Source organism: Odontomachus brunneus, unplaced genomic scaffold, assembly GCF_010583005.1.
Source record: "Odontomachus brunneus isolate Ranch 3 - 2012 unplaced genomic scaffold, Obru_v1 Obru_scaffold_063, whole genome shotgun sequence".
Classification (NCBI taxonomy): domain Eukaryota; kingdom Metazoa; phylum Arthropoda; class Insecta; order Hymenoptera; family Formicidae; genus Odontomachus; species Odontomachus brunneus.
The window spans coordinates 418,061-442,698 of NW_022639513.1; the positions used below are offsets into that span (position 1 = coordinate 418,061).

The window sequence follows — 24,638 nt, forward strand, 5'->3', positions numbered from 1 at the left end:
TATATATATATATATATATATATATATATATAATTTAATTAAAAAAAAATTTATATTTCTAAATCTGAATAAAAATCTGAGTATCTTATATGAGACAAAGTACAAGTAGCAATTATTAATACAGCTCTAAAAGACAGTTCTTTCAGAAATTTATACTGTCTGAATTCCAACTTCAATCGTGCGCGTCACAATTCCTCGGATTCCTGCTTAAGGACGGATTCGCAGGATTTACATTCGCAGGATTAACGTAGGGCCGTTATATTATGCGCGTACATATATAGTTACGTATCGTTAATGAAATTTGTTGTGAACCTGTGGTCCGGAGCTTGTTGCAACATTCTCGCAAAGCCGACAGGACAGATGGCTCCTTGCAGGAAAAAATTGCTGTTGTATCTATAGAAATTGCCGACATCGCCATAATTGGAGTAAATCTTAATTCGACAACAATGACATTGAAACTACTTAAGTCATCGAAACAATACATGTATTAGTTTCAATGATATTGCTGTCAAATCAAGAAGATTCACTTTTCCAATTACGGCGATGGCGGCAATTTCTATTGGTACAACAGCACTTTTTTCCCGTGTACTGCGCGACGATGAATCGCAAGTGCAAAGGATTCACGACAAAGTCAGAGAGAAAGAGAAAGATCCGCTGGTTGGCACATTCTTCGATCGTTCGATCGCTCGCTCGCTCGCAACTGATACCGTCGCGACTACCATCGCGGTGAGTTAATTGCAAAATGTTGAAAATGCAAAGAATTTTATCGTTAATACCTGAATATCGTTCCCCCTCGCGAGTGCCGCGGGTACCGAAGCGCTTCTCTCGTTGCTGGCTAACCGGTTCCCGTTTCATTTCACTTCCGCGTCTCTTCGCATCGCGACGAAACGTTTGAATGAACCACTTGGATTAACAGAGAGTTACTTAACCCGACTCTAATATATTTAAAAACGTTAAGACACACCTATATATACATACATATATATATATATATATATAAAAATATAAATATATAAGCTGGAATCAAAGTGCGTGTCGCGCACAGCGTGAATATTTATCGCGGCGAAGCGCCGCCGATCTACACCTGCGATCGCGGCAACCTCTTCTCGCACTTCCGACCTTTGGTCTCACACATCAAATTGACGCACTTGCACATGAAATTATTTGAGTTGCCCATAATTACGCAAGAATGATCTAATCCACAAAATTATAATTTTTGAACTCTTGTTACTAATAAATAAGTGTTCACATGTTTTTTTACACAAAACAAGTAAGATTTAAGCCTCATATAAATGAGGCCTGAAAACGAAATCAATTAAAAAACTTTTTATTTTCTATTAGCACTATTTTTAACTAATTGCGTCTATTTTACCCATTTATTTTTTTTTTAATTAAGCTTGTCAACAAATATCCTTAAAGAAAAAAAAATTGGCCATGCTCGACTTTTTGAACGATTATGAAGAACCTCAGTGCTATCTCTACACTTTTTAAGTCGTCTATCAAATTGTTATGTTTATTTTTTTCGAAACGTATGGGTTGGATCATTCTTGCGTAACTGCGGCCTTAATTAATATCGCCAGAGCAAGACTTCCTCGCGTCTACTTGAATCTAATTAAATTTAAATTTGGTCGAGTGAAGATCAAATGATCCTCTGATGATCGTTGAAAATGATTCGTAGTGTCTGAACATTATTCATCTAGAATTAACCACGACCAACAACATGTGTTATCTTATTCTTCATAGAGATTCATGTATTCCTTTTTTTTGCAAAGATGTTAGATGCTAAACTAGACTGCACAATCTACTAAAAGATATCTTAAAGATGTCCAAAAGACGTTCTGTCTCTTTTAGACGTTTTTTGGACATCTTTAGGTCATCATATGTACTGTCTGAGGGAAGATATATTGAGATAACAAATAATCGAAGAGTCTTCGTTTTATACTTCCAATTCTGTAATTCTTGAATTCTCATAAATATTACAACATCACTTCATGTTTCCACACGTTCAAGACTGATTTCGTACGCTTGGTTTCAATACAGTTAGAACTGTCTTTCGACACACAGTTTGGAACGCAGTCGATGTCTAGCAAGTGAAGAAATTTGTCTTTAAATAATTCCAGAAAACAAATTCTCTTATCGAACACTGACTACGCTTCGAACCGTATCGTGAAAATTGTGTTTAAACCGTACTGAGACCGATAACGCGTTCCATTTTGAGCGAAGGATCGAGTCGTGAGATTGAGGACGAGGTGAAGAGGAAGAGAAGAAAGAGAGAGGGAGGAATAAAAGAAAATAACTAGTTAACGTGTGCCACCGTCATATCAAGCCTATATCATCGTGTTACATCATATAGCTAAGCAAAAAAAATAATATTATTGTTAATCGACACAGTTGTTAAGAGCGAGTGTTTGTGATGCGTGAATGCCGTGTAATGTACGTCTTGTCTGCTCGTTCAGAGATCAATCTCCGATTTTCAAAGTCTGACAACGTTATTTTTTCAATGTAGAATTTCTTAATTGTTGATAGCGATCCGCCAACTAAGCCAACTAAGTCCGGATTAATCGTTTCGCTTTCACGACGATGACGATGCACGTCGACATATCTTCAGATTCTCTCTCAAGTCCTACTTATAATCTTGATTAGAGAAGTATTGTAAATATCGGGAAGTTTAACCGTTCGATGTTGACTCTTTAATATATATAATATATATAATATATATGATATAATATATATAATATATATAATATAATATAAAATATATATAATTATATATATTATATATATATATATATAATTATATATATTATATATATATATATATATATATATATATATATATATATATATATATATATATATATTAATATATATAATATATATTATATATATTATATTATATAATTATATATACACATATATACCGTGTAACTCGATAATATTCTAAATTTTTGCAGGAGTTTCCGTTGCGCGGGAAAAGAAACGCGAGGAATGCGCGGACGAACGGGGGAGTAACATGAGAGCCACCGACAGACAAAGTATCAGATCGAATTTCTTGTTGACATATTAGATTCTACTAACTTAAATATTATAATAGTAACGAAATATTATCCGATCACTTTCTCTCCACGAGATTCTTTCGATACAATTGATGTCGTAGAATTTGTCGTTCGCGTCGGGCAAGAGTGAACAGCTCGGGATTAGGGGAACGTACGAGGGGGAGGACGCGAGTGGATTTCGCGACAGATCGCGCCTAAGTCATTAGAGTTATTAGTAGGCGGTAGCCGTAATGAAAGCACTTGTTACACTTTAGACCGAAGCTCTACTCGCCAATTAATCGTCGCTTAATCTTCGTCCCTAATGGTTCAACCATTCGTATCGTTTGTTAATTAACGCCTCCTCACCGCGTCGGCCACTATTACGTCCGCAAATAAAGCATACGCGCGCTCTCCACCTGAGGCCGATTTCTCAATGACAAACACTGTGTTACAAGATTTTGAACTCTTGCCATAAGGGATCGTTCCTTAGTAAATCAGTGCGCTGAGTACAAATATGAGAACTGTCCATCACGTCAGGTTTCCGCAAAAATAGGAGTTTAACTAAAAATATTTTTTTGCCAACTTTTGCTCACAAATTCGCAACGCACGAACGAAACGTGCCAGTAACTTCGGAACGGTCTGAAATTGATGCTTGTATCTTCGTCTCCACTTTAAAAAGCTGGAAACTTAAAGTGCAACTTCACAGAAGCCACCCTCACGGGGAGATGGAGCAATGTCAAATTTATACAACAAAATAGCAAAATTATATTTTACACTCAACAAATTTCTGGATATTCATAATCAGCGACCACGAAAATTCCTCTATTAAGTACCATTGTCTCTTTATAACAAATGTTTAATCAAAATCCCATTCTGCAAGAGATATAAAATTTTTTAATTGCGTTCTATAGGATGTTTGTACAATTTCAACCGCCTTCAAGGATAGTATTTGTAATATGTATAAATGGGGTATTTTTTCCTACAATGTTATTATTTGAACCCATCTCAAACAGAAATTATCCAGAAATTTGTTGAGTGTGAATAATAATTTAGCTACTTTTGTTGTATTTTATGAGTCAGTACTTTATTCTCCTATGAGGGTAGTTTCTGCGAAGGTTTCCGATCTTTTAAAATAAAGATAAAGATTCAAGCTTCAATTATAGGTCTTCTCGAAGTTGTTGACACGTCTGGTTTATATGCGTTACCAATTTATAAAAATAGACAAAAACACATTTCTAAGAACTTAAATTTTTATTTTTCTTGGAAACCTAACGTGACAGTTTCTGATCGCATTCGTATTAAGTGGGCTCAATTTACTAAAGAATGACAAAAGTGCAAGAAATTGGTCAAAATATGTAACATAGTGTTATATATAATTCAAATTTAGATTTAAATTTGAACTCTGTTGTAAGAATGGCTGCGTTCAGCAGGGAAAATTGCTTTGCAACTTGTTCTAAAACATTGTTCTAAAATTTGTGAATCTGATATCGAGATATCTGCTACTAAATTCAGCCAAGATTAAGAGCAACATCAATCACAAATTCACGAATTTTACAACAATTGCAAAGCAGCTCTCTGCCGAACGCGGTTAACGTGTGTTCTCGAACGGATCTGAAACTTAAGAATCCGAGCTGAATTGTGGTTGAGAAGTCGGCCTTCAGAATCATTGCGTTAAAAACGGTCGACACTCAATTTCGTCGAGATTTACACTCGTTCCGTGATAGATCATCTGATGCATGTCCTGTCAACGCCTAAAGTCGTCCTCTCAAAAAGTGTCACTCGGTGAAGAAACGCAAGGCTTACTTTAATCGCGCAAATCACGATGGATTTTTCGGCCGTGCGATCGTTGCCGGCATATCGGCGATTATCGAGATCCTCCCCTCAAGAATCTTATCGTTTATAGGCCACTCAAGTGATCCTAAGACGAAACTGCGGAGTGCGACGAGAGTGTTAGGTTGAATGAAAGGGACGAGACAAAACAGAGGGAGAAAATGGGAAAAACGGTCTTATATAACGTTATTTTTCAAATCGACTGTTAAGTGTGTCCACGATAAGGAAATACCAAAAAAAAAACATACTTTTTACGTGAATACTGTAAGAGAAGTCGTACCGGCGTTACGGCAAACCTCATCAGATGCTGCCTCGATGAAAAACATGACGATAATGTCGAAGCAACGTTCCGCGTCGGGAGACATTCAACTCGCTATTTAACGAATAACGAGGTCGCACAACGAATCAATGATTGAAAAGTAGCCGCGAGGGACACCTCCTTGCTCCTCCGAGAAAGTCAGGCGGACAGACACCGGCGCGTCCGAATCGTTACACTCGACCTTTCTCTCGTTGTCGATTTTCTTCTTAACGTATCACGCTGCCAACATGACGCTCACGTGTGTCCGCGCGTCCGAAATAAAAGCTCCCTTCGCCGGGGGGAGAAACCGCGCGACAGTCAATGCATCCAATGAAGATCGACGCCGGTACGACGTGGTCCACCCCGCTCCTTTTCTATTATCCAATTTCTACGTAATTTAACGCTAAGTAAACGATCGATAACAAGCTTAACGAAGGAAAAAGTGAATGGGAAAGACACTATGATTACATTATTGTATAACGTTTATCGTTAATCTCCAAAAAGGACGCAATACAACTTTCGATCCCGTGTATATACTTGAACGAATGATAATAACATGCAAACGGATATATTAGTCGAAAGTTTGAGCAAGTGAAGAAAGAATGTGTGTGTGAGAGAAAGGGAGAGAGAACGTGTGTGTTGTGTGAATGCAAACGAATTAGCGAGTGTGTGAATAAATGAATGCACTTAGGTTATTATTCTAAACTCTTTTTTATCGATGATCATCTATGACTTATAAGTAGAATCACCGACTCTCAATCAATCAATTTCGCGATATCGACCTTAAAAAGTAGAGGTATCAAAAAAGTCAGAAGTCTTTTTCATTACCAGATATCTTGTAATATTAATGTATGTATATGCCGTTCCTGGGTTATTATACATATATAGATTTTTTATATATTAATTTTTAAAATGGGTTGAATAAATTAGATAAGTAGGTAGGTAAAATGTGGTCATTCATTATTAGGTCGATATCAAACAATCGACAGAACATAACCTTTTATTATTTTTTCAATATTATCATCATTCTAAAACTAAGCTAATAAAATTGCCAAACAAAAAAGTACGATCACCAACGGAACATAAGAGCGATGAAAAATCCACATAAAATCTATTTTCTTTCGGGACGGTTAGTCATTCTACTTATAAGTCTTCTGATCAGCTTTCAGCTATTTTTATCGATAAAAGTGAGTTCAGAATAAGGACTTTAGAGAAGAAGATACGGCAATGGTAATTGTAGGTGACAGCTATATGAGTTTTGTGTGCAGATTCAATGTATGTAGTTTATTAAATTATGCACATTACAATTCTTCATATAAAACTCGCATAGCTCTCTCCCATATAATTGTCATCGCTTTGTCTTTTTGTCTGAGTGCAGGTGATTGAGCAAAAGCGCGGATGAGATAGATTCTGTTTCGCCTAGTCTTCGCGACGCTTAACCAATAAAGTGTCGCATGTATTTCGAGCGAATGTCGCGCTCATTCCGTCGGAAATCGTCGGAACTGTGTTGTGTGCGTGTATGTGTGTGTGCTGCCGCACGTTCATTTTTCTCCAATAATTTCCCCCTCTCGTGTAAAGGTCGCGCGGCTTTCGACGATTTTCGGCGGTAGGAGCGGAAATCGAGGATTGCATGAGCAAGTCAGGAACAAGCTGATTAATGAGAAGTGCGACGAAGCTAGAATAAGGTTTACCGAAGTAAGTTAAGGGAGATAAGCTAATTAAAATAACAGTTTATTGAAGTACATTGTTGCAACTGCCATGCTGTGTGCCATTATATAACGAGTCACGTTTGTCGTAAAAAGCAAAAAGAACAAAAAAAAGAAAGAGAGAAAAGGGAGAAAGGAACAAAGAAAGAGAGGAAGATATGAGAAATTGAGGTACTTGTGCGTGCTCTCGTGTCTGGCTGAGCTTCTCGGTTATACGATCTCGCACGTGGAATCACACCGTCGTTCTCGCGTCGCGCGCTCCTATGATCACGATAAAAATAAATTAAAATTGTCTACTTTAAAACTATATAACTATATAATTTGAAACTACATAAATTTCATCAATTCAGTTATCATATCGTTATTATCATATCATTAAAGTTGTATGATCATTTAGTTACTTGAAATTTGATAGTCATTTAGTATAATTGAAATTGTGTGGTTGAAATTATCACAATATAAACATTGCACAGAGTGTAAATTATATGGTTGAAATTATCACAATTTAAACATTACACTGAGAGAGAATATTTTAGCCTTTTTTACATGTAAATTGTTTTCAATTTCACTATGTTTCTAATAGTGCAGGAATAGATTGTCAGTAAGGCCTATAATGTCTGCTAAGGAACATAACAAATATAAGAAATGCGAGATTTTCAAGCAACATTAAGCGGAAACATAGATTCTAAATGTTCTCAAGAAACGTTTATTTAGGCAAGAGAGAGAGAGAGAGAAAAAAAAAAGAGAGAAGAAATCAGCTCCAATATACATGTGTGATATCACTAATATCACACATAATAAACAAGGAAAAGAAAGTCAGGCCAGTAAGAACAAAAGGACACTGATCTCGGAGCTAAGAGTTACATCCCTTTTTTCTTTCTCTCTCTCTCATCACGTAAATAAAAACAGATATGTTAGACAAAGTCAAAATCCCGTGATTAGACGCAACAAACATGTCGAATGGAAAGTAGACGAAAGTGCACAGAACGACGGGGTGAATTCACGGTGGCAGACATCGCGAATGATTTCGTTCGAGCTCACGAAGCTCGTGTGTGTTGTACATTGTGACGTGACAGCCGAGTCACCGTACAATAACAAACGCCGTCAACGTGCGGGTAGTTTGCTAAACGATTTGTACACTTTCTCGCACGTGAAATTGGCGTCGCTTCAAATGATCACGATTACTCTTTGTCAGACTGCCAGTAAGACCTATCTTGCTAAGAAACATAAGAAATTATATGAGAAACAGCAGATTATTTAACAGCATATTCCAATTCCTGAAACATAAATAACACATATGAAATGAAAGGATAGTCAACTATGCAAAATGACGACCTCTTCTTCAGTTACAAAATTCAATAGTAATTTTTACTATAAAATTTTCTTCGTATATCATAATTCGTTGAAATACAGAGAGTGCGGGATTTTTAGGCAACATTCAGCGGAAACATAGATTCTAAATGACAGCTCTCGTTACCGAATACTGTCTACAATCTCATCAGCACTATGTTCGTAATTGTGATCATTTCGAGCGACGCTAATTTCACGTGCGAAAAAGTGTGTCAATCGTTTAACAAACGACTGTTTGTACGACACTTTCCACTCTCAACGATCAGCGAGGCGCGAGGTCTTACGAAATTCGGGGCGAAATTATCTTCGCTGCGACGATCCGTTTCTGCGATGGCAAGACGATCGCCTGAAAGAAAGGAAAGAAAGAAAGAAAAGCGGAAAGTAGGAGGAAAAGTTCGTATGCTTCATAGGAAAATTTCCTGTCGGACACTGGATAACGTAGCACAGACGATCACGGCGATCACGCGGCGATACTTTCAGGATGTTTCAGAAACGTAAACGTAGCATATACACGCGTGTGTACATAGAGAGTATCTGTTAAATAGTAACGACTTATAAGGCGCGCGCGCCAGGCCCGTTTTGTTATTGCATATATCGCGTTGCGTAGGAGTAGAAGATCTATCGATGTTATTATATTGGTGAACCGGTCGTCTTCCGTTGATAATTGACCGTCACGCGCTGATCGCCGCGTTCGTCGACGTTAATAGATTCGCAGGGCACGATCCCTTTTGCGTTTGCCGATTAATAGCGCTGTCGCGTCACGCAATACGGTTTAGTGACGAGACACCCATTTGATGTTTAAAGAACGCTGAGTGTCTACTAAATTGTTTCACGCCTTGGAAATTTTAGTGATGATATATTTAAGAAGAGAGAGTAAGAAAGAAGAGAAATTTTTAAATATAGATTTAACGTTATATTTGTATATTTATTAAGTGTGTTTCAATCTCTGTACTTAAAAAATAGATAAATTTAAATATAAATTTGAAATATATATATATATATATATATATATATATATATATATATGCATATACATATATACACACACATACATATATACATAGACAGGGAAAGAGAGAAAAAGAGAAATAGGAGAGGTAACCGACAGGGGAGATTGATTTTATTTTTGGGACAAATGTGAGAGAGTTGAAAACGTATAAATGTTATATGTTCGTTGAATTCTGATGACAGACAGTGTATATGTACATGGCGATACGTCGACGACCACGAAGTAACGGATCACCTCGGCCACGTGAGCCGATCTCGTGTAGCGCGATGTCCCGCGACTGCGAGGTATAAGCCGATCTCGTTAGTTGACAGTCGACGGTGTGCGAGACGAGAGGAGATTCACACCGAGTAACCATGTAAAACCGGAGAAGTGAGAGACGCGTCGCGACCCATCATAGATTCAAGCACAATAAAGACTAGTAGGGCCAGGCACAATAAAATTCGGCCGTCACGTTGTAGGCAGCGATCTGTTAGAGCGACAAGTCGTATAAGTATCTATATAGCGAGACTATTAAATAAACACATATTGTCTATTGTCCGACGAGTGTATTTATTGTTGACACGCTGATCGTTCCCTTCTGCAAGCGCTATCGGATATTGGATTAAATAAACATCTTACGAAGGAAAGAAGCACGCGTGAGTCATTTATTAACGTACGAACCGATCGTCTCTTTCGGAACTTTCCAGTTTGTTCACGAAAAAGTTCTCCTTCCCTCGAAAAATAATTAGGAAAGTAGTAATTATTTATAACGGTGCTGACGACTTTGGAAACTCGTCACTACCAGGACGAGCCATTCTCAGTGACGAGCAGACTGAAGAATCGATATCTAGCTGGAGAGAAAGACATCGTCGTTGATCGAAAATCGCAAAAATGAAGCTCGTCAAACGCAAGAAACCGTCACACGACATATTCAACAAGATCTATATGGAGGAAATACTTGACGCATATGAAAGACTTGTCAAAAGATTGTCATGGAGTCGTATATATTTTGAAATATTACCGAAGCAATACCAACGAGAATATTACAAATATCCTTTTGGCAAAGCTTTCAATGAGACTTCTGGGGAAACTTTCAGCGAAGTCTTCAGCAGCGCTTTCCAGAATAAATTTGAAACAATTTACTTTCATTTTGACCCTAAGAAATATAAACTTCACGAGGCTTTCAAAATAATGTGTCATTATGATCTTGTAGATTCTTTGACGGAAGAATTACACGAAAAGAAAGAATATCAACATACAAAAACTTTAATGGAAAACATGATGAAACCTACAATGAACAAGATTGACGAAATAAACATCGGGAGGACTATATTGATGAACGATGCACGTTCTTATCATAGTAGTTTGGAATTCCTGCACTTGTTATACACAATGAACAAATACAAGATATTGTCAGAAAACGCGTCGAGTGACATGAGGGTGACTTTTCGAGAGAGGAATCTGGCGGCGAAGAATCGATATATCGATATGCTTGAAGATATGTTACGCTGGAAGAAAATGAAGCAGCAGGAGAAATTCAACAGTTTCCTGACGCGTTACTACTCACAGCTGAAGAAACTTAACAAACTGGATCTCGAGGCACAGAACTTGGGAGAGACAGTGGACTGGTATATATGTGATAAAAAAGGGAGCAAGAAAACGGAAGTTTTAACGGGACTCAAGTTGATGTCTTATATTAAAGACCGGACTTTTCGAAGAGAGTTCTACAAAATCGAAATAAATGGAATAAAACAAATAGCAATACATCAAATCGCAACCTATGTACGTGGAAAGACAATTGAAACTCTGAAATTAAACATGAAGTGGTTATGCAATAGCATCAAAGCATACGTAGATGAAACGGATAAATATTCCTGCGACACCAAAATTATGGCGCATAAACAATTAGACTATCTGTTGCATTCGGAAGTAGAGGAAAATTTAGAGAAATTACTCTGCCATTTTAATCGCTCCACAGACCCAAATCTCCACGTTATTGCGAATGGTATGACGCGCTTAGACAATGCGTTGAAAATTCTGGTTACAAAGGGAAACATGGAAACAAACAAGAAGATACAGACACAAAACCACAAGATCGATCAATTGGAAATGAAAATTATTAGGCATCGTATGTAGCTATTCATATGTCAGAATAAGCCAGGCTTTTTAAGAGAGGATTCAAATTTAGATAGTTGAAAAATAGATTTTTAGAATTTTTTCAAAGAGATTAACAAAAATATCAATATAGGTTTTTAACCATACATATTTAACATTGCTTCAAACAGACAAAAATCATATTCTTATCTCTAAAAAATTGAAATTTTATCGTCCAGGTTTTTTGTGTTAAACACGGTGTCGCCGTACGCCTCTAACTATGGTTAAACAACAAATATTACAGCTCGTGAACAACTGGTGAATATTATAGCTCGCGATAATAATCTAAAACCAATGGGACCAAGAAAATTTAAAAACTGTCGTTAAACTTATTGGAGGGATGAACTTTCGTTATATACAGCCAGTCGAAATTTATCAAAATGGCGGCACTTTGAAGTTACAAATAATTTTTTTTCTCTGTCTTTTTTATTTAGTGTCCTCGAAAAAAATACTAAAATTCTGGAAATTTTCTATTTAAAGGTTCAGATTGACCCTTCAACAAATTTAAAATTGTTCTTAAATTGTCCAATTTAATTTCAAATTATTATATAGCAAATTATTATTGTAGAGCTGCAGTGTTGTCTACCAGTTAGAGACATCCGACGACATCGCACGTAACACGAAAAAACCTGGACGGACTTTCGTTTTATAATTTTTTTTTAATTTTACTTAAAATAATAATAAATAATAGTGGTCAAAACCCCATATATTGATATCTATATTAATTTCTTTCTTAACAGCACAGATATCCAAAGGACATGCAGAACATGTCCTAAGGATGTCCTGGGGACGTTCTACGTCCTCATCAGGACATCCCCAGGACATCTTGTGCTGTTTGGGTTTGAAAAAAAAAAATTTGTAAAATCATAAAAGAAAATTTATTTTTTATCGGTTATCTAAACCTCCCTTTAAATGAAAATTTTACTGAAATCATGGTACCTGTGTCGTATCGTATTACTTCGTATCGATGAATTATGTACGAATCTTTCTTTTTAGCAATAATTTATTTAAATGATCAGAAACGTTTCATTTACAAAGTCCTTTCTTCATAATGGAATATATATAATAGTGGAAATATTTATAATTTGAAGTATTCTCTTAATATATAAAAACTTACGATACGTGTATCGCAAAGAAATCATATAATCAATTTATTTCCTGTTACATTTAGTCATTGATACAACAACCACAAAAGATGTTAAGAATGAAGAATGTGACAATGCAAACTCGATCAATTACGATAAAGTGATAAAAAACTATACAAATTCAGATGCACGTGCCGTGTCATCAAAAAAGAAGTCGAAAAATTCGGAAAAACCTGGAAAAGTTATTTTTACGACAAATGCTAAGATTATTTTTGATCAGTCAAAGGAGGTTGTAAAGAACACAAAGTTGAAATTAAAACTTGCAGATTTAGAAAAACGAATGGAAAGGTTATCCCAAATACGGAACGCATGGTTGAAGAAACATAATCCTAATGAAAAGAACATCTTGAAGTACGAGAACGCCTTCGATAAGATATTAAACAACAAATTTAACAGTGTAGTTAGAAAAATAGAGTTCAGTGAGGATAAGATAATTCAGAAGGAAAAGGCGACAGTGCAGATGACACATTTGTTGAATGATCTAAAGCTGGAATTCATTTACACTAATGAAAATGAACACAAGGTGAGATAATGCTTCACAATCTATCAATGTTTTCACTTGAGTCCATTGTTTAGCTTGTAATTATATGATAATTTGTACGTAATCGTAGTATTTAAAAGACTCTATTTTCTTATTAGACAAAACTGCCAGAGGATAAATATCCAAAGTCGCAAGCTAACTCGATTGAAAGATGCGACAATTGCAAATTAAATTATTCTAATATACTAGACTGCACAAAGTACATTACTCACTCGCTCTATGAGGACAACCTGAACAAGTACGTAGCTTAATTAATTTTCAAACTTCTTTCCTTCTTTTGTTTATTTGCGCTTCTATTATATCTTTTGCGTTTGAAACACAACTAATATACGCTTATATTTTCGAGATGAAAATGGGAATGCATCTTATAACTTATAATAAGTTCTGAACAATTTTTGTTATATAACAAAATAATTTTTGTTATCGATCATGAGGCAATAGTTTACTCAAAACAAATCATACTTATAAGGACCAATACAAGGTCGTAGTTTAATTTAATATTTTGATCGATAATAAAAAATTAAAAAAAGAAATAAACCGTTTTCAAGAAACTTAAAAACCTCAAAAAATATGAAATAATTTTAACCTAAAATCCTATTCTAATAGTCTAACGATATTAGAAGTGGACATGAAAATCTGTGACTGAGTCAATAATCATATATTATTTTTTTTTAATTTTGTATCGCAGAGGAATAATATAATAGGATTATAGCAAAATATATATATATATATATATAATATATAATATATAATACATAATATATAATTTGAAGTATTCTCTTAATATATAAAAACTTACGATACGTGTATCGCAAAGAAATCATATAATCAATTTATTTCCTGTTACATTTAATCATTGATACAACAACCACAAAAGATGTTAAGAATGAAGAATGTGACAATGCAAACTCGATCAATCACGATAAAGTGATAAAAAACTATACAAATTCAGATGCACGTGCCGTGTCATCAAAAAAGAAGTCGCAAAATTTGGAAAAACCTGGAAAAGTTATTTTTACGACAAAAAAAATATATATATAATAGGGATATATTAATCCAAAATTATATATTTCAAAGCTTTTAGTGTTTTTCAAGTCTTTGAAGATTTTACTTTTTTTTCAAGTTTCTTATTTCATACTTTTTAATTATTTACTAAAAGTTTGTTTTTGAAATTGATTAAAAATGAAAATTTTATCTTGTATCTCTAAATATTCTTGAACTTTTAAGAAAGTAGAATTACAAATTCCAGGTCACACACCTGGACAAACCCGTAATTATATCAATCATATTAATTAATTACGGGTAATTTATTACACGTAATTATATTAATCTAATAACTATATAGATAATATATAGTTATTGAACAAGTATATTGAACAAGTTATAAGCTTTATCGTAATAGTTCTAACGATTTTCGAGTTATAAGGAAACATATAAACAAATAAACATATAGAACAAACTGAAAACCTCAATTTTTTAAGTTAAAAACTAGACGTTCATTAGTCATTAGCTGTGTATAATTTCATATAATGCCTATTTGAATATACTAATAATAAATAAGTATATATAGATTTTAAAGTTGCTAAATATATATAAATCTGCAAAAATCTGCTCAAATCCGCAAAATTCAAAACGAAAAATTCAATATGCCAGTAAAAGAATCGAAATTTGACACAATAATTACTTTTATTATATTTTTGGTTGCTATATCGAATCTGTTATTTTACATTTAAAGATTTCACATCAGATTCGTACTGAGCGATTTAAAAAGCCTGTATATACTTATTTTTATGCAAATATATTCAGTATCGCTTATAGGCGTGATTTATTTCTTGATTGTACACTCGTGGACAAAATGGTTTGTAATTTTTTAAATAAATATTTGTGAGCTCTTTGTCTTGTTCAATAGCAAAATTCGTTTTTCAATGGGAGAATTCTTCCATTGAACGAGATATATGAACCCACAAATTCACCCCAAAAATTACGAACCACTTCCTTATCCACGGAGAGTATACATCAGAGAATCAGTCTTATTGTTTTAATTTTTTTCTTCCAATAGTTTACTTTTGATATCCCATTTTGTATTGGACATACAATTTGTCCAATAACAAGATAAAATGTTTGTAATGATCTCCTCTGTTTCTAATATTGCTGGCCTACAGGTTTTATGTATTGACAACCACCATGGATCAGTTGTCCTTTCTTTTACATATGATGAGAACATCTATATTTCGAGACGGCATGTCCCGTAGAAACCAGTGGTCGATAAAAAAAATGAAAAAGAAAATAGTTATGATCAGAAATCAACTAAAGAAAATACTTGGGCTGAATATAGTAATTGAAAAACCCGCTAAATTAGCATACTTGTAACAATAAGACAAAGTCGCTAACATTGATATTTTTTCAGATTATACCTTTATTAACAAAATGTACCAATGCAAATTCCTACAAGGTTTCATTACCAAGATGTTCCAATGTATTCGATTCTGCAAATTCCTACAAGAGGGTCTTTATGGATCAGTTAAAAAATAAGGATATGTTAAATGACTTAAATCCTCCTACATCATCTTATTCTGTGTCTACAAATTCTTACAAGCCTTTATTAACAAAATGTTCCGATATATTCGGTTCTGCAAATTTCTACAACAGCGTCTTTATGGATCAGTCAAACAATAAGGATATCTTAAATGATTTAAATGCTCCTACATCATCTTTTGCGTCTGGAAATAATAATGACAACGATAAAAACGACAGTGCTAATTCATTACAGTAGACTTGCGAATATAATCAAACTCGAGAATCATAATGATATTTTTTCTAATAAACTGACATTTTTATCTTTTAATAGAAATTAGAAAGGAGAGAAAAAAAGGCAAAATTAATAGAATCAATCAAAAAATCTATGAAAATTAGACAAGAAACAAAATTCGCATGTAAAAAGTTCTTAATATTTTATTAATATTAAAAATATGTAATTTTATGAAATGCATTTTTAACAAAATTATATCGTGTCAATCATTCATTTTATGACATCACATATCATTTATCGTTAGTTTAAGTGAAAAAGATACAATGGCGCAAGAAATTAAACGTCACTCGAAAAAACAGTGTAATTAATAAATCCTAATTATACCTTTATTATTGGATTTAGTTGGCACAACCAAATTTATACCAACTATACTGTTTTCTTTCCCGTGCAAATCTTTTTACTATTTAAATAAAATAATTAAACATTTGGTTTAGTTGAATCACTTCAGTGAAAAGGTTTATTAATTTTTTACAGAAAATATATCGTCAGTACGTATTGAGAGAGAACGGATATTAGAATATTTAAGAAAACACAAATGTAATGTTACTTATAACTTTATAACTCTATGTAATATCAATATTTTCAGATCAATGTTGAAGTTTGTCCATACTACGTTAAAAGCAACATATTTGAAAATGTTATTGAATAACATTGTAATAACATTGCTATAATTTTTTGTTTATTATATAATTTTTAATAAATTCGAACGCAAGAATTATAACAGAATTATAAATAAGAGTTACGTAATGAAATTGAAAGGTAAGAACTTTGGAAATTTCACAAGAACCGTTGCTATGATTTGTCTTGCTATTAAGGACATACTGGCAAATCCAAACAGAAACACATACATGTTCTTTTTTCTTTAACCTTCTCTAATCTTTATATATAATTTATTGTTGTTATCACCGTTCACTCAGTTTGTTCCAATTCTACTGTTCCAGGCTATTTCAGCGTCGCGATAAGCTTCACAATGAAAGTCCTATTCAAAAAGTCGAGAATCAACGCATATTCACCGCAAAGTATTGAAATATATGACCAGTCGTGTCATATCAAACCGAACATTGCAAAAAACGATAAATTCCTCTACAAGGAACAGCAAATAATTAACGAAAGGCAAATATTGCAAGTAAGCAAGAGTCTAGTGAGTGATTTAAAGTAACAGTCCTAATTATGAGTTGGTTAAGATCAAAATATTTTTTAATCATTTGCATAAATTTGTCAATCAGACATTAAAACGAACATTAAAATAAACTGTTGATGCCAATATAAGCAACTAATATACCATAGTTTTCAAACAAAATTATTAAGTTTTAAGTTACTTTATTCTATATATTAAAAAATCAATTAGAAATATTTATGCGTGAGTTCCAAAAATATGTCAGCAAATATTATACGTCTCCTCCACGCGGCTCAAACCCTGAAATCTAATATTATACGTCCATACAATGGATTATACGATATCTAATTTTATATTAATAATGTCCACAATTCACATTGTTTTAGTCTAAATAGAATAATGGAACACTTAGCGCAATTTACTAACAGTTTTATAAGTGTAAAAGTCAGTAAAACAACTAAATTCAATAAAAGTAGTAAAGCAACTGATATTCTAGATTTTTTTAATATTAAGAATGTTTGTAAATATAACTTCAGAGTATAATTGTAAAAGAACTAAGGAATATAAAAAAATTTGTTCCGTGTTTTCATAATAATGCATACTTTTTTAATATATTAATGAAGCAAGTTCGACCTGAAATTGAAATCCATAATTAGAACTGTTACTTTACTGTCACTTTACTGTAAAAGAGATCGAAGTTGACACGAGTAATCACGTAGGAACAGCGATCTGAAGGAAATAAGCCGAGAATGAGCAATGAAAACAGTCAAGCTACCATTACTAACCAGCCAGCAAGGCACCGGTGTTACGATTTCTTGTTAAGTTGCTGCAAAAATCAAAGCTCGTTGGAAAACGAAACGATGTCGGTAGAAGAGTCAAACTGCGTATGTTGTCCTTCTTTTTTTCCATTGTTAAAATTCTATCAAGAACGTAGCAAAACAATAGAGACTCTCTGGAAAATTATACTGTATCAGGTCATCTCGCCGATACCCGAATCCAAACCTTCAGTCTCAGGATGCAGCATGAATGACGCAGAATTCAGTTTGGAAAAACTACAAACGCTCGGCGAGAAATCGCTCAATGAACTGTTACGAATAAAGTACGTGTTTCAAACAGTAATTTAAACATTAATCGATTAAAGTTATACATACAGAAAAATCTACTGTTAAAAGAAGCAATTACTTAGATTACTTTCCTTCATTTAAGTAATGGTTTTATTTAACGAATATTTGCTTGATAATAGTCTTAAGATATTGTTCCGGACGGCAGCTGGGTGCCCGTGCGGAACGTGTACGGCGGGCGGCCGATCTCCAGAAGCCGATCAACTCGTGGTCGCCGGTTTCCCGCCGCGACGCGGCGATCGCGTCAGTCGGAGCCGCTTCTCGCGGTTAATTTTCGCTTAGGCGCCTATATAAGGCGCCGCGCGAGACCACTCGAGTCCTGTTGCCTTTTGCCAGCCTTTTGACTGCGTCAGCGCATCTGGTCACTGCCTCGCTGAGGTATTCTTTTAAGCTCTAGCTAGCTAGCAGCTAGCTTCATATCGCCTTCTTGAGTGCGCAAAAGCACGTTTGGGCATTTGTTTCCCTCACCAGAGGGTATACTTTTTGCATATCTGCATCAATCTTCACTGCCTTAAAAGTGTCGTAGACACGTTGGCATTTTGTGTTCAGGTCTTCGGTGATTCTACACAACTCTCCGCAGCCCTTTAGAGTGCGTTTGCACGTTAGGCTAATTGCCTCCAGAGTGTCCGAGGACACGTTGGCATTTTGTGTTCAGGTCTTCGGTGATTCTACACAACTCTCCGCAGCCCTTTAGAGTGCGTTTGCACGTTAGGCTAATTGCCTCCAGAGTGTCCGAGGACACGTTGGCATTTGCGTTACGAAGTGTATGGTAATTCCACAGATCTCCACCTTCTCAATACAATCGAGGATTGAGAGAAGGCTTCGCGCGACCACTTCGGATTACCTTGACGTCTCCACCGCGGTGGACGACGTCTCTCTTCGCGACATCTCCCGTATTGCATATACCGGGTATTAGTGCCGACAGAACTTACTGTCGGGCTCACGACTCCGCGCGAGTCGTCATTGTCATCAAGAATTCTGCTGCCAGGACGCCGCAGCTCTCCCGCAGCCACGCTCGTTATTACTCCGCTGCCCGGGGCGCAGCGCTCACGCGAACCAAGTTCGCTGGTATCCGTCTACTCACGACTTAATAGATCGTCGCATTCGCGACTTTACACGCGAGGGATATTCGCTTCTAGACTCGACGAGACTTAGCGTCAGTCACCCACGCGGCATTGTCAACGCACGTCCACGGCTACGTGTTAGGCTTCGTCTTCGCCGCATACGCGATTCAAGCACGCGAGGTACATTCGCGTTGAGGCTCTCCCTACGAGACATAACCTTTGCCGCGTGCGCGACGGTTCAGGCGAGTCCCGCTCGCCTGTTTCTCATCTCAGATTCAGCCTCTGTTGCTCCCTCGCCAAACAGAGCTGAATCTCATTCGGACTTAACTCCGACGCTCACAAAGGAGACGGATCAGTGTTTCAATATTCTGAGTGATATTACCCTCCGAAAAGGGGGTTCCTTTCCAGCGCGGAGGCGCCGGGCAACTCCACGCGGGCCCTATACCGGGCCACGCCGTGTTCTTAGACACAAGAGCACTCTGGTACTTTCCTCCCACCATCTTACGAGACTCCTGAATAGGAGAGCACGAGCTACACTCGCGCATTCAAGGTAGTAGTCGACGATAATTCGACGGCATACGAACTAGCCGCGCACCACCTAGAGCTGTTCGAAACAGATATACTTGTCATAAATTTTAGAAAAGCTCACTACCATGTACTCAAAAAAAGAATTTAATTTCTTTTACAAAAATATTATAAAACTTTGTCGAGGAAAAAGTTGGTTCGACTCTATGTAGTAAACAAACCGAATTTTTGTTTTAATTTAACATCCTTGATTAAAGAATTCAGAAAATTTCAAAGAACACGCACATTGCTATATCTTTACAACTATATCTAGAAACTTAATAACGATATACAAAAAATGTACATGAAAGATTTCCATGTATGTATAGTTATGTTTTTCGTTAAATATGATAGCAAAGGAAGGAAGTAGGTAGAATAGGAGAGAAAGAGGAAAAAACATACGTAAAGAGATTATCTCTTGTAGAGAATTCTCTGTCGTGTGAGATAATTAACCAACGATTCACACTTTCGATAGTGCATTTTGTGTTGGACGAGTAATATATTTGTAGTAATGTATTTTCCATATCGTTTGCTTACAGTATAGAGACTCTAATAACTTGTTATTCCTGCATGACAAGAAAAGAATCTCCGACGCAAAAATCGTACGATGCAAAGATACGTCTAATAAATATGCAGCAGTTGATTATACACAAAATAGATGTGCAATTCAGGAAACTGAAGCATTGGAAGGTAATTTGAAAACAAAAATAATCCTTCTAAATGTTAATAACAACAAGATGGATTCACGTGGTCGTTGATACCTTCCAGGATACAGACCCTTACGTGCAACATTACACTAGTTCTGCGTTCAAGAAGGAATTGCAATCACTCAATTTGGAGATATTATCTCCACTCGCCGTTGCAAGTAACCCCAGCTTCTTTTATAATTCCGACTCAGAATAAAGTTGCTTGAGACTAATCATTGCGAATCTCAATAATAGTTTCTCAATGCAGCGTATTCATTCAGGTGAGTTACTAGTATCTCTCTTTCTCTTAATCATTTATATAAAACCAAGTCATTTCTTCGGAACAGACGTTTATTGCATATTTCTAAACAACGAGAAATTTTCAATGCTTTGCGGGAGAGAATAAACGTCGATGGTATTTGATCCAAGAAAAATCGCTTACTCAATGCCTGGATATTCAGACAAAAAGCCGTTTACGTCTCATTTGTAGCGCAAGAAACACGTATTGACTATTTTTATATTGTTAAAACATAAATTATCTCATACTTGCATTATTTATTATAAATGACATTATTATTATTACTCTTATTATTATATATTAATATTATATATTATTATATATATATATTAATATAACATTAATATATTTAGTATAATATTATTATATTTAATATTATATTTTTTGAATGTGCCTACTTTAGAATTGCTTCCAGATGTGCATATCTACATTATCAGTAAGTTCATGATTACGACATGATTACATCATATCCCAGCAAACACAATTATATAACTATTACATTGTTGTAATATAAATATAGCTGTATAATCGTATACAATGATTACAAGCTGTCACTTTAACACTAGTTAATTTGTAAAAAAAAAATATATACATCCAAATTTTTTTAATTATTTCATATCTCCAATATGACATTTTTAATAAAGATAATAATATAAAAGTATTTTGCCACTCTAAATTCATTAGCTATTACTATTTAATGACATATAACAGGAGTTATATTACGTGTTACTTTTAATAATAGTCATATTCTGTGTTTGCTAGAATAAAATATTAATTAATTTCATTGACATTTTTTAGTTTGTAACCCAGTCTGCAGATGATAATGTATTACCATGATAATCTTTCTTTGGAAATCCTGAAGAAAATTTAACAATTTTGGACAGATAACCATTGAAAATGATTATCTTCAAGTGATTGCCTGCGCGTTTGTCAGCAAAAAGTTCTCTTAAAAAGCATAACTTTTCTGATTTTTAAACATTACGCATTGTACAATCTATTCCGTTAATCTTGACGGATAATCATTTGTAATCTGTAATTTTGACTGAGAATAACCACAATACATGATCAGAACGTTCGAAATAATTTGTTAGTTAAAATAATTTGTATCTGCGTGTACAATGAATAAATATATACTAATTTTTTAAAACTTGTAATTGCCTTTTATCTCGTCCTTTTCCCTATATTTTTAATAATATTATTATAATTGTATTGTAATATTATTATACAATTATAATTCTATTATAATTTTTATCAATATTATTATGATTATATATTTACCATAATTATTATTATATTTAATTAAAATCAATATTAATTTTCAAAATCAAATCCGTTCAAATCCGTTTAGATTTTACCGTATGAATGCTGTCGAACGATACATCTCGCAGATGTTTGAAATATAGATCAGCAATACAATGTATCGCAACTTAATATTCTGAAATTTGCTCATGTATCGTTCATGTAAACAACATTTCTTTTATTTCAGCCTAACTTAACCTAGAGAGAATTTAATCTTAGGTTAATAATTCTCCATTCTCTGCTCTTTTTCGTTCGCGGGTGCGCGTTAACATTAAGAATATAGATTCATGTTACAGTATGGAGAAAAGAATTATCGCAGAAACTGTACCAAGAGGCGCGAATGGCGTAATGACGGAAGGTCAGTCGATCCACTTACAAAAATCTGCTTCATATTTAATGTAATCTAGATGAAGATCATTCAATATCATCCCCATAGCGCGGTGCGCTAAAGTACATGTAAATTACATAGAATACTAAAAGATTTTATAGATATTTAATTCGATTTATACGGTGTGTATACGCTCAATCGACAGCTCGCGACTCAAGACGTGCCTCGAGTATCCGATTGGAACAACACACGAAGATATACGCCTCCATGTGCCCCGATGAAATCCTCGATCATTATAACGATTACGACACGAGAACATACTATACCACATTGATGCTCGGTGACATTTCAGGTTGGTCAAATTATTTAAGGTTTCAATGTTATTTTATTTGATTTTCAATTCAATTTTTTTATTAATCTTTAATTTATTTTTTATTTTTTAATTTATTAATTACTACAGAGAGAGGGAGAGACAATAATGTCATTGAAAACTAGCCGCGCGATAACATTGAGATACTAGTAATTAATAATTAATTAAATAATTAATAATAATTTGAATTTTTCTATCTTCATAGTAAATTCATGTCATCACTCGTGAAACTCTTATTTGTTTTCGCGTGAGATCTTTCTCTTTAAATAAGTCATCAAAGTATAATTTCTGTAAAGTTCAGAACTACATATAAACATATACGGAACATATTTCTCAATCAAAGAGAAATAGCACAGTAGAAAATATAGCTGGCTCAAAACCAGAAATCTCAAGTTAGATTCCGATTTAGGTGGTAAGCATATTTCTCAAATATAATATTAAAATAAAAATGGTATATAATCGAGAAGATTTCAGATAAAATATCATAGTCGTTTTAAGAAACAGTACAATAAAAAAGAATATTTATTTTGCATGTCAAAGAATGCTTCACTCGATAAGGGTGAAACATTCACTCGTAAAAATTCACTTTATGGTCGAAGTGGAATATTCACTCTTGCGAAAAGTGAAATGTCTCACTACACACTCGGAGTGGCAGTATTTTCATTGTTGCTTAGAGTGAATTTTCACTCGTTTGAGTGAGAAATATACTCCAAGGAATTCAGAGAGTACACCGCAGGCTTCACGGATCTCACGGAAAAGTACACGAAGACCGGCAGAGGCGGTCCGTCCAAACTGACGGAAACTCTGAACAGCTACATCGGCGCTATGGTGCAAGAGATACTCTCACACAACGGTGACGTACTGAAATTTTCTGGCGACGCGTTCATAGTTATGTGGAAGCTCCAAGAAGGTATGGTGATGCGCGACATCGCGATCGAGGCGATACAGACCGCGTGTGTCATACAAAGGCATTTCGGGACTTACGACACTGACGTCGGCGTAACTCTGCGAGGTTCGGGCCTTCTTTTTGTTATTATTTAATTTGTTAATTTATTTATTCTTTGCAAAATCCGTTTGGTAGTGCATTCCCCGTTGGTCAGAATTATTTTAGCTCGACTAATAAAAAAACCCATATAGACTTTCATAATTATCATGGCATGAAACAATCAATGATGGTAACTTTATGATTTTCTCTTTAATTAATTAAAAATTAATGAATATACTGTGTTAGATTAATTATTAAATTTATATTAACATAAAGTATTTATTATATTGAGATGCAGTAACGAATTTAGTATAAATTGCACAGATTTTCATATTAAATTTTATATGATATATTTATTTAAGCAATAAAAAGGTAGGAAAAAGGCAATCCGAGTTCAAGCACAGGACTAATAGTGCTATATATCATATGAATAAAACAACCTTCCTCATGTTAGGAAATCGTGTAAAATTTTATTGAAATGAATAATCAATTCAAAAACATTCAAACGTTTCGGCTCAACCGTGAACCCTCTTCAGTGATAAAGAAACTCAAGGCTTAACGACACAAACGCATTACAATAAGTAAAAGACCAGCGCAAAACAGACGTGGGTGTTAGTCGCAATATTAAACCCGACAAGATCGTTACCGCAATAATATTAAGTAATAAATTAATATCAAGAAGTAGCCGTCATAACTATAAAAACATATAAAATGATAAAAAATTAAATAAGATAGAGATATAATACATAATTAAAACTGAACAATATAAAATACCTTTGTTGAGTTCAGCTAAAAGCAACCGATCCTGTCAACGATAACATGTCTACGTCTATCTAATAGAATAATCACAGATTATATGTCTAGCACTAACATTGCGGAAACGACCCATAGGAGAGAAAGAAACCAAAACAAAGCTTATTATCATAACAAGCCGCAGTAGCTGGTGCCCA

The 24,638-nt window shown here is 34.6% G+C and overlaps 4 protein-coding genes across 7 annotated transcripts in view; all 4 read left to right on the forward strand.

The window, feature by feature from the left end:
- The window catches only part of LOC116846356 (ELKS/Rab6-interacting/CAST family member 1), a 139,412-nt gene extending 130,836 nt beyond the window's left edge, over positions 1–8,576 (forward strand). The window contains exon 19 of one of the 2 annotated variants that reach the window (XM_032820066.1): positions 2,955–8,576. In XM_032820066.1, the coding sequence (XP_032675957.1) occupies positions 2,955–3,017 (63 nt within the window). In that variant the 3' untranslated portion in view covers positions 3,018–8,576. The remainder of the gene's footprint in view (positions 1–2,954) is intronic. The other variant, XM_032820070.1, reaches the window with a different exon arrangement.
- A 692-nt stretch (positions 8,577–9,268) lies between these two features.
- Positions 9,269–16,051, forward strand: LOC116846358. The gene is made up of 5 exons (XM_032820072.1): positions 9,269–11,335; positions 12,533–13,029; positions 13,146–13,285; positions 15,210–15,381; positions 15,455–16,051. The coding sequence occupies exons 1-5, from the start codon at positions 10,099–10,101 to the stop codon at positions 15,818–15,820; spliced, it is 2,412 nt and encodes an 803-aa protein (XP_032675963.1). The 5' UTR covers positions 9,269–10,098; the 3' UTR covers positions 15,821–16,051.
- Positions 16,052–16,437: 386 nt separating this feature from the next.
- LOC116846362 lies at positions 16,438–21,853 on the forward strand. 3 transcript variants are annotated; one of them, XM_032820087.1, is made up of 8 exons: positions 16,438–16,615; positions 16,798–16,982; positions 17,693–17,857; positions 17,948–18,072; positions 20,262–20,412; positions 20,491–20,689; positions 20,756–21,142; positions 21,505–21,853. In XM_032820087.1, the coding sequence occupies exons 1-6, from the start codon at positions 16,603–16,605 to the stop codon at positions 20,623–20,625; spliced, it is 774 nt and encodes a 257-aa protein (XP_032675978.1). In that variant the 5' UTR covers positions 16,438–16,602; the 3' UTR covers positions 20,626–20,689; positions 20,756–21,142; positions 21,505–21,853. The 3 variants fall into 3 exon arrangements, with proteins under 3 accessions (XP_032675978.1, XP_032675975.1, XP_032675976.1); XM_032820084.1 differs by having other exon boundaries at positions 17,693–18,072; XM_032820085.1 differs by lacking the exon at positions 16,438–16,615 and having other exon boundaries at positions 16,738–16,982; positions 17,693–18,072.
- Positions 21,854–21,967: 114 nt separating this feature from the next.
- LOC116846364 (adenylate cyclase type 10-like) overlaps positions 21,968–24,638 on the forward strand; it is a 35,696-nt gene continuing 33,025 nt past the window's right edge. The window contains 3 exon segments of the mRNA XM_032820091.1: positions 21,968–22,363; positions 22,539–22,685; positions 23,440–23,715. Of these exon segments, the coding sequence (XP_032675982.1) occupies positions 22,303–22,363; positions 22,539–22,685; positions 23,440–23,715 (484 nt within the window). The 5' untranslated portion in view covers positions 21,968–22,302.

What these genes read in the sequence shown, in the direction of transcription:
- LOC116846358 (XM_032820072.1), top strand. Translation starts at nt 10,099, where the DNA reads ATGAAGCTCGTCAAACGCAAGAAACCGTCACACGACATATTCAACAAG. An exon ending in CTAATGAAAATGAACACAAG is followed by an intron (nt 13,030 to 13,145) that starts GTGAGATAATGC and finishes TTTTCTTATTAG; the next exon opens with ACAAAACTGCCAGAGGATAA. An exon ending in AAATACTTGGGCTGAATATA is followed by an intron (nt 15,382 to 15,454) that starts GTAATTGAAAAA and finishes ATATTTTTTCAG; the next exon opens with ATTATACCTTTATTAACAAA.
- LOC116846362 (XM_032820084.1), top strand. An exon ending in ACGAAAGGCAAATATTGCAA is followed by an intron (nt 16,983 to 17,692) that starts GTAAGCAAGAGT and finishes GTAATCACGTAG; the next exon opens with GAACAGCGATCTGAAGGAAA. An exon ending in GGAAACTGAAGCATTGGAAG is followed by an intron (nt 20,413 to 20,490) that starts GTAATTTGAAAA and finishes GATACCTTCCAG; the next exon opens with GATACAGACCCTTACGTGCA.